Genomic DNA, 15,981 nt, shown 5'->3' with positions numbered 1-15,981 from the left:
TTCTGGACCTCTCAGAAATTTCAGGTCAATAGTTTCCAAACGTCGGAGTTCCATGTGGATTCCTGGAGCCTGGATAGCAGCATGGAGGTCCGTCAGCCCGGAGGCGGCTTCAGTCTGCACGTGTGATTTTAAGTAATTCTTCAGACACAACACTTAAGTGTTTTTATTTGTTTATTTTGTTTTTGGATGATGGTGTTTGGAAACCCTTGATCTACAGCTCTTCACAGAAATTCGGAAGAGTATGATCCACGCTGGCTGATGGCAATCTTAAGGTTTCCTTGACTTACTGGTGAAATAGGTTGCTTACACTGTGGCTGGGTATCTTATGTACGTTTCCTCCAGGGCTCCAACCCAAAATACTATGCAGAATCTGATAGGAAGTTTTGATGAACATAGTTTTTCTTTTTTTTTGAATCAAAGGAAGGGATGACCACGAAAGTCGTGTACATGTGATATTTGGTATCCTTATTGCCCTAAATGATTTCCTTCCTTCAGTTTCTCTATGTGCTCGGTTACCTGCTCTTTTACATAAAGATAACAAATGAATCATTACACCCCTAACCTTGTTGATTAGGTTAGTTGCACCTTGTTACGTATGCTTTTACATCTTATCCCAATATCTCTTTTGTAGTATTTTTTAAAATTTTTATTTATTTATGATAGTCACATACACACACACACACACACAGAGAGAGAGAGAGAGAGAGAGAGAGAGGCAGAGACATAGGCAGAGGGAGAAGCAGGCTCCATGCACCGGGAGCCTGACGTGGGATTCGATCCCAGGTCTCCAGGATCTCGCCCTGGGCCGAAGGCAGGCGCCAAATTGCTGCGCCACCCAGGGATCCCTCTTTTGTAGTATTTTTGATGGTTCCAAATTTGCATTCATTTGTGTGATCTTTTGTTTAACATCTATCTCCTCCAAAAGATTTCACATTCCCTCATGGACAGGGAGTCTTTTTGTTTGTTTGTTTGTTGTTCATATCTCTAAGAGCTCAGTGCCTAACCCACAGCCGAGGCTCAAAGCTGTGCTGAATGAATGGACATGAGTATGAGTGGGTATGGTTGCACACTTTTGCACATTCACAGATGAAGAACGATGGGTACGTGTCTGGCCGTCCCAATCAGCAAGGGGCTGATAGCTTTTCTCATCTTACTCTTGTTCCGTGAAGGTGTGAGGAGTCTCTTTTTGGTGATTCAAGTGGGGAAAGAGTATGTGGACTGTCTTATCTTTGTCTGAGGAGCTTGTTACATTTGAAATAAAGCAGCTTGTTCACATGACACAGCTCGCTGCTCAGAATCTTAGGGTGGGAAGAATTTGAGAGTAGAGTTAATTTCATGTGTCAAAGTTTATAATGAATGAAGTTTTCTCCTGGAATATGCAGCGTATTTGAAATAACCAAATAAGGCATGACCCTGGCATAACGAAAGAACTGGGGTGGGGGGGGTTTCCTTAGCTGCTCTGCACATTCATTTTGCTTAGAGTCATTGCAGTGAAAGCTTTCATGCTCTTTACTTTCTTGGGCACCCGTCAACAATCAATCCCAGTCATAGGCTGTCCTGTTCCTTGGACTAGGATTTATCGGGACCATGTTTTCACTGATAAATCCTATCAGTGTGTGGGCAGCATGGGTGGCACAATGGAGCGAGTGCAGCTTTAACAGGCAGCACCACCTGCATTCAAGATGTGGCCAGGCTTTGTATTGATTAACTGACAGGTGCTGGGCATGTTCCTTATTCTCTTCCAACTTTACTCTCTTTATTTGAAAAAATGAAATAATGCTTACTTTGCACTGATGATTAAAAGAGCTGATGCACCCAAAACATTACTATTATCATTAATTCCAGGATTGTATTGATTTTCTTAAAAAATTCTGAATCAATTGAAAAATACATTAGAAATATTTCTGTAGGCATCCTGGAAGTCTTGGTAAACTCCACCGAGTAATAGAAAGATTAATTTCTTCTTGCATGGAACTGAATGGTAGACCCACATTTTTTTTAAAGATTTTATATATTCATTCATGAGAGACACACACACACACACACACAGAGAGAGAGAGAGAGAGAGAGAGAGACAGGCAAAGGGAGAAGCAAGCTCCATGCAGGGAGCCTGATGCAGGATTCGATCCCAGGACCCCAGGGTCATGCCCTGGGATGAAGGCAGATGCTCAACCCCTGAGCCCTGCCACCCGGAGGCTCCTAGGCTTACATTTCAAAAGTTAATAAACTCACATGTGATACTTTTAGCCAAATACCAACCTGGAAAGATAGTTCCCTAAGAATGTCAATACTTCCAAAACTACTGTCCCTTTTGTCGGACATACCAGTGTTTTTATAAAGCAAGTGATGATTTAGAATAATTAGAAATAAAGTATTAACTTTTGCTGGAAGGCTGTGGGGCAGGAGACCTTTGTATAGGGAGGCAAGGTGCTCAGCAGGGCAGGTGGAGGCCACCCCAAGCAACGTCAGGGCCTCAGGACCCGAGGAATCTAATTTTCCTGTGAGGCCTATGGGCTGGGCTGGGCTGGGCTCCTTGACCTGCTGCTGCTGCTGCTGCTTGGGAGAGGAGGGGGCAGTGATTCCCTCATCCTGCCCAGAGAGGTCACGCTCTTGGGTCAGCGCAGGGGGGACGCGGGATGTGGTGGGATGGTGGGATGCGGTGGGATGCTGTGGGACGCCATGGGACAGTGGGATGCCATGGGACACGGTGGGACACGGTGGGATGCGGTAGGACATGGTGGGATGCTGTGGGACGCAGTAGAACATGGTGGGACACCATAGGATGCCGTGGGACACAGTGGGATACGATGGGATGCTGTGGGATACTGTGGGTAGTGGTAAGACACAGTGGGATGCTGTGGGACGCTGTGGGACGCAGTGGGATGCGATGGGACACTGTGGGTCGCAGTGGGACATGGTGGAACACCATAGGATGCCGTGGGACACAGTGGGATGCGATGGGATGCTGTGGGATACTGTGGGTCATGGTGAGACACGGTGGGATGCTGTGGGACGCTGTGGGCCGTGGTGGGCCGCGGTGGGATGCTGTGGGACACCATAGGATGCCGTGGGACGCAGTGGGATGCGATGGGATGCTGTGGGATACTGTGGGTAGTGGTAAGACACAGTGGGATGCTGTGGGACGCTGTGGGACACCATAGGATGCCGTGGGACGCAGTGGGATGCGATGGGATGCGGTGGGACACTGTGGGACATGGTGGGACGCTGTGGGCGGGTGAGCAGCCGAGGGCCACCCCGGGGCCTGGTGTCGGGCACGGGATGTCCCCTCAGCTCTGGGTGGGCCCCTGGGCACCCGGGGGCAGCTGTGGCTCTGGGAGCAGGGGCAGCTCTGCTGACATGGGGCTGCTCCAGCAGCACACAGGGTGCGGGGCGGGGGTGGCCGGTGTCCGGGGCAAGTGCCTGCAGGTTGGAGCCGGCGTCCCTTCCGCGCCTGCACCGAGAGTTCTGGGCACCTGGGGGGTGACCCCGGGGCGGCTGAGGGGCGGGGAAGCAGGGCCGCCGTGGCTTCTCTGAGGGCCCCTCTGGGACCTTCGTGCTGTTGGGGGTCGTGGAGGGGCAGAGCCGGCCTGGGGAGGCGCGAGGCCCGGTTCTCGGGCTGCCCCTCCACGGCCAGAGCCCGGAGCTGGCTCCTCATGCGCGGCAACGGAAAATAGCACCTGCAGCTGCTGGCTCCTAGAATTTCCTGTTCTGTTCGGGGCTTCGGTGGCCTTGGCTGTCACTGTGGGCGTGTCTTCTGCAGCCCCAAGGAGACTGACCGCCTCGGGGAGCCACGGTGTCCCCTGGAGCCCGCGCCAGCCTTCGCTGTACTTTGTAACATGTACATCAGGCTGACACCTCTGATGCTGATGAAGATGACACAGATTTTATAAGATAAACTGAAGCACCACGAAAACGCAGAACTAAAGGCCCCCGTGCACCGAAACTGCGAGCCCCCCATCCTCAGAGGCCTCCCTCAGTGGTGGCCCATCCCCACGGCCCAACCTGGGGCCCATTCCTGTGGCCCATCCCTGAGGCCCATCGCCAGTGGTGCATCCCTGTGGCCCATCCTGGCAGCCCATCCCCACGACACATCCCCGGGCCCATCCCTGGGCCCATCCCATGGTCCGTTCCAGGGCCCATCCTGGAGGCCCATCCCAGCAGGGAATCCCCACGGACCATCCCAGAACCCATCCCTGCAGGCCATCCCAGCGGCCCATCCCCAGGCCCATTCCCAGGCCCATCGTGGCGCCCATCCCAGTGGCCCATCCTGGGACCCATCCCAGCAGCCCCAGTGGGCAGGCCAGCCCACGACGTGACTCCCTGAGCCTCCGTCTCTCCTTCCCTGTGCTCCCCCCCACTTCTTGCCGCTCTACCTTGGGGCTCCTTTGTTGCACATTTACATAAAAATCCATTGTAACTTTCTTAAAAATGAAGACTTTCACAATTTTTGAAGGGCATTTTTGTGTTTCCCACCATGTGCAGCACCAACGGGGATCCAGGAAGGGGATGCTCTGTCCCAGGCTGGGTGGTTCATCAACACTTGGTTCCACGGCCTCTCTGTGCCCGCCACAGTCACTCGGTGTCAGGAGCCAGTGTGGACAGGCCTCCACGGCCTCTGCCCTTGATGGGGAACAGTCTCCTTCCCTCTCTGTGGCTCTGCTTGGGGCAATCGGGTAGGAGATGGCGAGGCTGGACTCAGGAAGGAGAACACAGTAGTGAGAAGAGGTGCCGTGGCCTTGCGGGAAGGGCAAACATTGCCCCCCCCCTTCTTGCGTTCATAGTAGACTTGTATTTTTAAATTATTATTATTATTTTAAAAGATTTTATTTATTCCTGAGAGAGACAGAGAGAGAGAGGAAGAGACACAGGCAGAGGGAGAAGCAGGCTCCATGCCGGGAGCCCGATGTGGGACTTGATCCCAGGACCCCGGGTCATGCCCTGAGCCGAAAGCAGGTGCCCACCACTGAGCCCCGCCAGGGGCCCCCATAGTAAAGTTCTAGAAGTGAAAACTGGCGGTGCAGTGAGGCCCCTGCTGGTGTCCCATTCCCATTCTGCTTCCTTCGTGGGTGGCCTTGGAATTGTCACCCGGGCCTGGTGTTGCTGAGGCTGGCCTCAGGCTAGTGCTGGGGTCTGTCCCCCGGGAGGTGAGGTTGGCTGCCTCACTCATGTGTGTGCTTCCTCAGTGCCAGGGCCTATTCACTTGCTCACCGCCGCCAGCTGCTGCGGGCTTTACACGCAGGACTCCAAGGGGTCATGTCAGCACCGCGGGGACCTCGGGGCAGACAGTCCTGGCTGCCTGTCGGCCAATGGTTCCCTCTCCCAGATGACCAAGCTGCCTGCGGCCCTGCTGCAAAGGGTGTTCTGGAACCTTCCATACCTGGACTTACTGTGACAAGTTGTGGGCTGTCCCCTCCGGCTGACAGTCTTCTGTTTGCTGTCACCAAGCCTCGCTACGTGGGACAGTAGGTGAAAGGAAAGAGGAATGAGCTCCCCTCTCTGGCCTCCTGGTCGTGGGGTTACTTAGACCTGAGGGGAGAACGGCGTGCAGTCTCTTGTGGGTTAAGCTCTCCTGCCTAGAACTGTTCCCTCCAATACTAACAAACTGGATTTTCTTCCCCCTCCCCACTCTTTCTTGTTAATAGGGTGCTGAGAAAATTTTGTCAATGAATGAATCAGGAGAACTGCAAGACCTCTTAACCAAAATTGAGGTAATTGTGCTTTTGGCAACTTATTTTTAGTAATCAAAATGTTAAACACGTTCTGATTGTAACTGAGTTTTCCTCATTGAATTTTTCTCCCTGTGTTCTCACGAACACGTCACAGGATACGCGTGTGGCAGTTTCAATTCGAGATTCCCTACTGTTAGGTTTGCTTGGGCTGGAGTGACTTGAGGCTTCGCTTCTACCCACCTCCTACTGTTGGGCGGGAAGTCTCGTCAGCTTTATTAGAGTCTGATTCTTGGCAATAGAGGTGGCGATGAGGGCTTTCAGGGGCAGGCCATTGTCTTGAAGCACGTTTACAATTTTTCATTTAAATTATTTTTTCCCGTGGACCAGCTTATCATTTCCAAAGATTACGGAGAAATTATTTCTCCAAAAGTGCACACTTTAATTTTGTCCCAACGCTTATAAGTGGAGCATCAGAGTGGCGCTTGGCTCACATCCATAATGTAGCACATCAGTATGGGACCAGGAAGCCCTCTGCTAAGCTGTCGCATCAGCCTGGTTCGACGGGTGGAATGTATATTTTTATATATTTTCTTGCCCAAACTGGGACGTTTTGACAGTGAAAAGGATATATTAATAATTGTTCTGGGCCCGCGCAGGGGAACCGGGACATTCCCAGGCGATATGGTCACCTGGTGTCTGTAGGCCGCTACCGGTTCCTCTTGCTTTGGTCTCCTTTACCGGCCACGTGTCTGATTCTCTACCATCTTTTATGCCCACTTGACAGAGAGAACCATGTGTGGCCTCTTCCTACCGTTCCTTTGTGTCTGCCTGGAATGCTCTTGGTCCAGTTCCTCGTTTACTCCCGCGATCTTCGAGACCCGTGTGGGGGATCCCTTCTTCCCCAGATCATTCTTGGTCTCTCTCATCTTGGAATTCCTATAGCCTTCTTTTTTTTGTTGGGTGCTTATCCAAGTCTTTTGAGGTTTGTATTACTTTTCTTTGGTTGGTTGACTCATGTCCCAAATGAGCTATGTGCTCCTTGGTTTTAGGAATCACGTTTTATTCATATTGTGATCTTTCCCAGAAAGACCAAACACAGTGATGACGTGTACTTCATAGTCTGAAGCTCCTCTCAGCTTGAAAATCTGGATGGTTGCATTTATTTATTTTTTCCTTTTGTCTCTATATTTGACTCCAACCCTATAAAACCAGTAATTTGGCATATCTTTTTATTTAAATGGTTTAACTTGGTTGACGCGTATCATTATTTTCTGTGTACATTTTTTTTAAAGATTTTATTTATTTATTCATGAGAGACACACACAGAGAGAGAGGCAGAGAGGCAGAGACACAGGCAGAGGGAGAAGCAGGCCCCATGCAGGGAGCCCGATGCGGGACCCGATCCCGGACCCCAGGACCACACCCCGGGCCAAAGGCAGGCACCAAACCGCTGAGCCATCCAGGGATCCCCCTCTGTGTACATTTTTTAATGTATATAATGCTGTTATGCATTATGCCTAGTCTCGTTGCAGAGTGTTTTCACTAGTGCTGTGTTTCCAAGGGCGATCCATGTTGCTATGCGAACATTTAATCCATGTCTTCTAACTACCTCATGATGGAAATATTTTATATCTTTATTGTCCAAAGTAGGAACCACAGGCTAGATGAGCTACTGAGCACGTCATAGCCACTATGACAGTGAATGATATGGCTAGTGTGACTGATACACTGGATTTTTATTTTTATATGATTTTACTTGATTTAAAATTAAATGTGAATAGTCCCAGGTGGCCAGTGGACAGTGCAGCTCCATGGTGACCACCCACTATTTTTTATCTGCCTACTTTCCCACTGATGGACACCCAGCTGTCCTACTACACCCTTCTCAAACAGTGCAGCCAGGAACAACCTTGAACACATTCCCTTATGGATTTCTCTGGGAGTAGACATTGCCTAAGCATACACTTAATTTTCTAGGTAGAGGGGTTTCTGAAATGGTTGCACCTTACAAATGCGCCCTTTTGTAGAGAAAGAAATTCGGTGTGTTCCCACATTCTTTTGTTTGTTTGTTTCTGCATTCTTGACTATTTTACCTTGTTTTCTAAGGTTCTGTTCTCTAATTTTTGCTAGCGTAGTAGGTGTAAAGACATATTGCCTTATGGATTTAATTTACATTTTTCTGATGACCACTGAATTTGGTATCTCATTTGTGATTGTTAGATTTTAATTTTTTGTGTGTAAATTGTGTATTCTTATACCTCACATCAGAAGAGTCTTGGAATTGTCTTTTTTCTTGGTTGGTTTTCAGAAGCTCCTGCTGTATTCTAAATATTAGCTTTTTGTTTGTTTTAGTCATTGTCAATATTTCTTTTCCTTTTTTCAGTTTCTTTCAGGATGGCCTTTACCCAACAGAAATCCTCTGATATCATCAAATTGATCATTCTGCCTCATAATGAAGTAACCTTTCATCTTAAGGTCACATAGATAGTATCCTGCATTCCTTTCTATTAACTTTATAATGTTTCACATCTAGGTCTTTATATAGAATGCACTTTTTTTTTCTTACTTATGATGAGATAGCTTCCCCAAATCACCTATTAAATAATCTATCTTTTTATTGCTTTGTTGTGCCAATTTTCTATGATAGTAAATCCCCATATATACTTGGGCCTTGGGTTGAGCTCTGGTCAGTTCCATTGTCATATCATATTGTTTTTATTTCTGTGGTTTAACAGCATCTTTTAGAGTCATATAGGGTAAATCTCATTGCTTTTTTTAAAGATTGATGATTGGCTTAGCTGTTCATGGACTTTTGTTCTTTGAGTCTATAATCCCTTAATTCAACTTGATTAACATCATCATGCTATATAAATATAACCTCTTTCTGAGCTCAAAGAATTTCAAAAAGAAGATTTTGTTCTACTTAATTCTGTCTCCATTCTACAGATGACATAAATAGGGTACACATATTTAAGATGGTTCTTTTTTTATATTTATTTATTTATTTATTTATTTATTTATTTATTTTTAAATATTTTATTTACTTATTAGAGATACACACACACACAGGAGAGACAGGCAGAGGGAGAAGCAGGCTCCATGCAGGCAGCCGGATGTGGGACTTGATCCCGGGTCTTCAGGATCATGCCCTGGGCTGAAGGCAGCACTAAACTGCTAAGCCACCGGGGCTGCCCCCTTTTTTTATAAAAAAAAAAAAATTATTCATGAGAGACACAGAGAGAGGGGCAGAGACACAGGCAGAGGGAGAAGCAGGCTCCCTGCGGGGAGCCCAATGTGGGACTCGATCCCGCGACCCCAAGGTAGGGCCCTGAGCTGAAGGCAGATGCTCAACCACTGAGCCACCCAGGTGCCTTAAGATGATTCTTGACGTTGAAAAGAATTGTATGCTACTGGCTTCTTCTGTTGTAGTTGCTAGAAGGTGCTATAACTCTATTTGGCTGCTTGTCACAAAAAACAAAACTAGCAGAGAAATCGAGCCCTAAACTCTGCCTGTGAAAGGGGCTAGGGCTTGAGGCACGCTAACCTAGGTAAAGATACTGACCCTCAAGAGAGGCAGGTGGAAGAGTCAAGAAAAGGAGATAAGGGATGTAAGATTCAGGTCTAAACAGATGTTTGGCAGTGGAGTAGGAGTTAAATATTCATGAGGTTGGAAACATCGGTGGCTTAACTATGTAGCAAGTAATATTCTCAGTATTTTATATGTATGACGTCATTGAAACTTCCAAACAATTCTGCAGGCTGGCTTCTGTTACTATCCCTATTTTACTGACGAGGAAATGGAGACACAGAGGATTAAATCCCTTGCTGATGCCCTTAACACCTAGTGTTGGATTCATGATTCTAGTCATCTTGACTCCAAAGCCTGTGGTCTTCAGCATGAATTCATGCTGTCATGGCTCCAATGAAGTGTCATTTAGTTGTCTGAGAAATCCGACCACATGTGGCAAGACCCAAGGCTCAAGTAGACAGAACATGGGGTCCAGGGAACAGACTAGATTTTGGCACTGGGCTCTTCTCAGAGGGGTGAAGCATCCTGGAAGGTAGATGAGTTGGTAATGACTTTAGAGAGCCACCAGACAGACCTTGCCAAGTTCTACTTTGCTGTTACTTGGTGCTACGTGGTAGACGATGACTCTCCTGGCCCTTGTAATGCAGGTCCTAGTTTTTAGTAGTTATTCCAAGTGATGGTGAGGAAAGAGGCACAGTAGCTGCAGTTGGGCTCTAAGAGTCAGCAAAGAATTTCAAGTTTCCCGGTCAAATAATTTTAGCATACATCCAGCCCCAGTGAAAATTGCTCTGGGAAGCCGAATGGGCCTGACTCATTGATTAAGATTGTCAGTGGACTTAAACATGAAGAGCTGGCCAAAAGCCAGCAGAAGCCAGTGGAATACAGCAATAGCTGGTGTGGATCCTTGGGCTCAATGGAGTTAGGTGCACCAGTGGGGGTTCTTCCTGAGACCAAATTTGCAGGGGATCCTCCCACTACAGTATGAGCTCCACGTGGACACACGATCCTCGTCTATTTTGTGCTATTCTTTACTTCTAGTGCCGAGAACAGGGATTGGCAAATAATAGACGAGAAGTATTTGGTGAGCGAAAAGATGGATGAGTCCTCTTTCATCCAAGGTTTCTTTTTTGAGAAGGCAAAGCAGTTAACTGATGAAAAAGAAGAGAAAAATAATTGTTTCATGTAGGATAATGCTCGGGTGAGAAGGATGAAATCAAAACACCATTTGTGTAAAATTTACTTGTTTATATATTTATGTATTTCTTTATCTTAATAAACAAGCTGGAGATTAGAAGCAAAGAAGTGTTCCCCCCGAACAATAACCATGATGGATAGCTGATCCTGCTGGTGTCCATGCAGAGAAAGCCAGGGGAGCCTTGAGATGTATTAGCAAACACCTGGTTATGGCAGATACTGAATTAAAGCTTGCAGATGGTAGAGAGGCTCCAAGTAAGCTTTTGTCTTACTATTTCTTTTAAAGATATGAACAGTCTTGTCATTTCTAATGAGATTGCCAACATAGTGTTCATTTCCGGTACTTTTTTCTTGTAAAATCTGACTCTCACCTGAGGGCCAGTGACTACTTATTTATTGTGCATGAAGAACAGAGGTAAGGTTTATTAGCTACATGTGGAAGATGCTAGACATGGCACAGGTTATTTTTGCAGGGCATTGGAACAGTCAGAAACTGCCCTAGCCCTCCCTGGCGGGGTATGGTTCTGAGTGATTGCCCCTCCCAGTGGGGGTGGCCATGGCATAGTCACCGACCAGGGCCGCAGAGCACCACCTACTCATCTGGGAAATCAGGCCATGTACTCTGTCTACCTCTCTCTGAAGTCCAAGCATCTTTTTAAGTAGGTATGGGGCAGTCTATCACCCTGGGTTCAAGAATCAGCCTCATATATTTAGATTACTACGTTTAGGATCATAAGCCACAGATTTCCTCTGTGTCTGCATTTTGCTCAGTGGCTTCTTTCTCAAGGCTGCAAACTGAGGACGCTGGAAACTCTGATTATCAGGGAAGATTGTGTTTATTAGCAGTTTGTTCAGAGAGGTGTTTAGCAGGCACTTAACAATCATTTGTCGACTTAAATTGTTGAATACAGTTTAAAACAAAATACACGGACAGAGGTAAATTGTCCAGAGATGATTACATGCCAAGTGTGCGCTCTTGGACAATTTGTCATGTGGATATTTTTGCTTCATAGACAATCTGGATGATGAGGTTCATGGTTACAAGAACTCAGATAAATCACTTCCTCTTTGGTGGCATATGTAAGAGTCTTTCAAGCTCTCCTAGAATAGGAATAGATAATAGATAATAAATAGTAAATACCTTCATTTCCTAATCTCGAGGAAGAGACTGGAAGCCCTTGATGTTTCTTTTGTTAGCTAATGAGAAAATCTCTTTAGATTCCTGGATTTGGGTTTGGGCTACAAAGGAAATCTATTTGAGCACCATTCATGAGCTCCACCCTCTTGTCCCTGTCCCCTCGGTCCTTTGTGAGTGACCCTGGAGTTCCTCTGGGCTTCAATTCAGACGATTGCAGTAGGGAGTGGACCTATTCAAAAACCTAAGGGTGGGGCGCAGAGCCACGACGAAGTGTCTGGCTCGCTGCTCTATCCGCAGTGCCCTGTACAGTGCCTGGCAAGGAGACACTCCATACTTGCCGAAGGAATGAGTACAGGAAAGTGTCTCACCTGCCGAGTATATTTTTTAAAGTCTCTCACCGAGTATATGTGAGCAGAAATAGGTCAAAAGGGAGGATGACTTCTCATTCCTTTTTTCTTGAATTCCACCCCAAATGGACATGTGTCTACCCAAAGCACTATTCAGAGGAGGGCCGTTCTGGAGACTCAGGCCTCTGTGCTATTCTCACCCCATGCATGGTTTCTTGCTTTGGGGGCTACAGGGCACCGCGGAGCCAAGCGCTTCAGGTGCCATGTCTCTGCAGCAAACCTCCCCCCTGAGAGTGGAAGTCTGTTTGGTTGCCATGAGTAATGACTGTTGTTAACTTCAGGTGATCCCTCTTCCTCCTTCCTAGAACACTGCCCGTGCTTAGGGGGTTTTTCTAGCTCTTTTAACATCTGTCCTGAGGGCAGAGCTGTCCACTTAGCTGCACCTAATACATCTAATTCAAGTCAGTTCTTTCTCTTTGCTGAGATTCTAGGTTGGGACCACAGTCTAACAAAAGTATAACCTTATACCACAAGTGCTCTCTGAAGGAGACAGTGAGAAATGACTGAATTATTTATTGTTATTAGAAGGACAAATGGAGTAGATTGTGCTGGACGGCTTTACATGAATGGGGTTCCTGGAGGCTAGTGGAGTGGTGGGGGCTCCAGACCCACGCCCCTACCCCCACCTCCACTTCTGTTTTAGTCGCAGCATTTGTTTGAACCCTTTTAGGTTTGGGGATCCCATGTAATACGTTATTGGAGACAAGCTTGGATGTAAATAAAGGTTAAAAGCTGCAAGAGGAAAGACCATGGAATTTGCTCTTTTGTTTTGTTTTTATTTAAATTCCCGTTACTGAGTATACTGTGTAATATTAGTTTCCGGTATATAGTGCAGTGATTCAACGCTTCCATACATCACCCTGTGCTCATCACAAGTGCCCTCCCTAATCCCCATCACCTTTTTAATCCATTGCCCACCTGCCTCCCTTCTGATAAACGTGTTTGTTCTCTGTAGTTAAGAGTCTGATTCTTGGTTTGCCTTTCTCTTTTTTCCCCCCAGTGATCATTTGTTTTGTTTCTTAAATTCCACATATGAGTGCAATCATATGGTTTTTGTCCTTTTCTGTCTGGCTTATTTCACTCAGCACAAGACTCTCTAGCTCCATCCACATCATTGCAAATGGCAAGACTTCATCTTTTTTGATGGCTGAGCAATATCCCATTTATATATATATATATATAATATATATATATGTATATTTATTTTACTTTTATAATATATATAATATATAATATATAATATATATATTTATTTAAAATATTTTAAATATATAATATATATATATAAATATATGCCATGTCTTCTTTATCCATTCAAGTGTCAAGGGTCACTTGGGCTGTTTCCATAGTTTGACAATATTTGAGACATACCTATACAAACATTTGTTTGTAGTCTACCCGAAATTCAAATTAACTGGGCATCTCATATTTTTATTTGCGAACTTTGACAACTCTTTTCCACTTGGAACTCAGACCTAGTTATAATCTAGCACTAATGGTGAAGTCCCAGACTCCGGGTCCCTGCAGTTCCTTTCTCTAGGACCTAGGCCAGCCCAACATCTGTTCTGACCAGTCAGGGCTCGTGCTGTACAGGTCATTGTTATATCTTTAATACAAACTTTTGTCATAGTGAATGTCAAGTGCCTGTCTACTTTATCATAGTCTTTCTAAAATTTGATAAGAACACCATTATTTACTAATTCTCCAATAATTTGCTTTTAAACTACCCTCTTTTCCCATAGCTAGGTTTGTTTTTACTCAAAGTTGTGTTTTTTTTTTTATTCCAAGAACCTTTTAATATAAAATTGTAAATTCACTATACCATATTTTGGTCAAATCTTGTACAAAGAAATGACAAAAACTCACCTACAAAGTAATTAGATTGCTATACACACTCAATCTAACTTCTTGGGTTAGTTTTGAATCCATAATTTTTTAAAAAGATTTTATTTATTTATTTCTGAGAGACACACAGGCAGAGGGAGAAGCAGGCTCCATGCAGGGAACCTGATGCAGGACTCGATCCCGGGACCCCAGGATCATGCCCTGGGCCGAAGGCAACGCTCAACTGCTGAGCAACCCGGGCGGCGTCCCTGAATCTATAATCTTGATAAAATTCCTTGCTTGTGACATTTAGTTTGCCAGCTACTACTTTCCATCAAAGTAATTCTGTGCCACTAAAAGAGAGTTATCACATGGATTTCACCATCCTCATATAATGGCCAAGTCAAACTGTAATTGCAAGTGAACTTTGTCATATATAGAAAATGTACATCTTAAAAGGAGTCTGGGAACATATAAATTTTCAAGCAATCATGCCCTTAATGTTTATTTCCCAAAATGTATTCCATAAGATACTAATTGTGAGAGGATTATGTAGTTGTTTCCTGGGAAGAGGCTTATCATAGCTGTGAATGCTGGGGAAACGGTGGGTTAAACCCAGTTAATCAGGTTCCTTTTCATTTGAGTGCTTTGGGGACTTTCGTATGTGCGGATGTGAGTCTCCAGAGAATGGCCATCCACATGTGTATGTGAAATATGCCTGAATGCATTTCTGTGTGTGTGTGTGTATGTGTGTGTGTGTGTATTTACATTTCCCAGTCTTATTTTAGCAATTATTTTCTTCACAAAATCAAGCTTTCAAACACTACTGTAGACTCCTATTTTGCAAGTCAGAAGCTTGGCATTAATTCACGTTTCTCTTGGTGTGATTCTGCAGTGGCTCCTAAGCTCCCCGCCTGATGGATACCTCTAGTGGACTCCAGCAAGGGATATGTGCTCAAAGGAGCAAATAGAAATGTGTGTGAATAATTTTCAAAATATTATCCTCAACACACCGCATACTTATTTTCATTCTAGTACGAGGGTATTTTATCTTTACTTGAGGTAGAAAGGCGGATGGCCATTGTGGGAAGTTTTATGGACTTGGATAAATGTCTTAAGAATTCTATGCCCCTTTCCTTAAATAGAAAATGAGGGTAAAGATGCCTGAATTACGTGCTTTGCAGTAGAAGGGGTCTGTTTGTGTAAAGGATGGGGTGAGGGGAGATGCTATACAAGAAGGCACTTGGAAGTGCTTCTAAAAAACAAAGCATTAGTCAAATGGGCAGCACAACAATAAATCTTCACTTGATAGTGGCTCCTCCACCCTTTAGCATTTAGATTTCTGATTTTCCAGACTCACTGTTAGTGATAACTCTTCTATAAGCAAAGACATAAAACTTAAGAGGCACTGAAGGGAAAGCTATAGTACTTTCCTCTAATATAAATAACCATCCCGTGAATTGTTTGGTTTGTAAATATGCATTTTCATATGCTAGATTTCCAGAGCTTCGGACCCTTTACCCTAAATAGTACCAGTCTTCACAGATGGAGGTTGTGCTGTTGGTGGCCATCAGTGGGATAATAGAGCCCTCCCCGGGGTCTCTATGTGTGTAAATGGTGGGTGATTTCAAGTCCACAACCGTGTTATGCCACAGTTGTTTTCCGACTGTCCACAGTGCAGAAAGACAGGGGAGCTGATGGAGTTGCTCATGCTAATGCATTTTCTGTCCCCTCTTGTCCCTTGGCCTCCTGCTACAGAGAGTGCAGCATCCGCATGAGTGTCCCTCCTGCGGAGGCTTTGGCTTCCTGCCCTGCTCCGCCTGCCACGGGAGCAAGATGTCAGTGTTCCGAAACTGCTTTACAGACTCTTTCAAGGCCCTGAAGTGCACCGCCTGCAACGAGAACGGTCTTCAGCGCTGCAAGAGCTGTGCTGGTTAGGGGGGACTCTCGCCCAGGGAGCACCTTGTTTTCTTAACTAAAGTCAAGAATATGGTTTATACTTTGATTTTTTTTAAAGGTCATGTTTATGGATTAATCAATAAACATTGTTTATTATAATTGCCTTCGTTTTGACTGTGGTCATTTTTGTCGATTTATTAAATAAACGTCCGCTTAACGACTCTGTACCATGCCTGTGCTAGGCCCTGGTTTCTCGTTGAAATGAATGGAACACCCAGCAGCATTCCAGGACATCTGAACTCTGATTTGTTGAATGCGTTT

The 15,981-nt window shown here is 45.6% G+C and overlaps 1 protein-coding gene across 1 annotated transcript in view; it reads left to right on the top strand.

Annotated features, from left to right (window-relative positions):
* GRXCR1 (glutaredoxin and cysteine rich domain containing 1) overlaps positions 1-15,699 on the top strand; it is a 116,555-nt gene extending 100,856 nt beyond the window's left edge. Inside the window, exons 3-4 of the mRNA XM_055341855.1 lie at positions 5,643-5,708; positions 15,520-15,699. Coding sequence (XP_055197830.1) covers positions 5,643-5,708; positions 15,520-15,699 — 246 coding nt within the window. The remainder of the gene's footprint in view (positions 1-5,642; positions 5,709-15,519) is intronic.
* The last annotated feature ends 282 nt before the right edge of the window (positions 15,700-15,981 follow it).

This window comes from Nyctereutes procyonoides, unplaced genomic scaffold (genome assembly GCF_905146905.1).
Source record: "Nyctereutes procyonoides isolate TBG_1078 unplaced genomic scaffold, NYPRO_anot_genome, whole genome shotgun sequence".
In the NCBI taxonomy this organism is placed as follows: Eukaryota; Metazoa; Chordata; class Mammalia; order Carnivora; family Canidae; genus Nyctereutes; species Nyctereutes procyonoides.
Note: the sequence above shows the minus strand (reverse complement) of the source record. Positions and strands in the feature narration are given on the sequence as shown.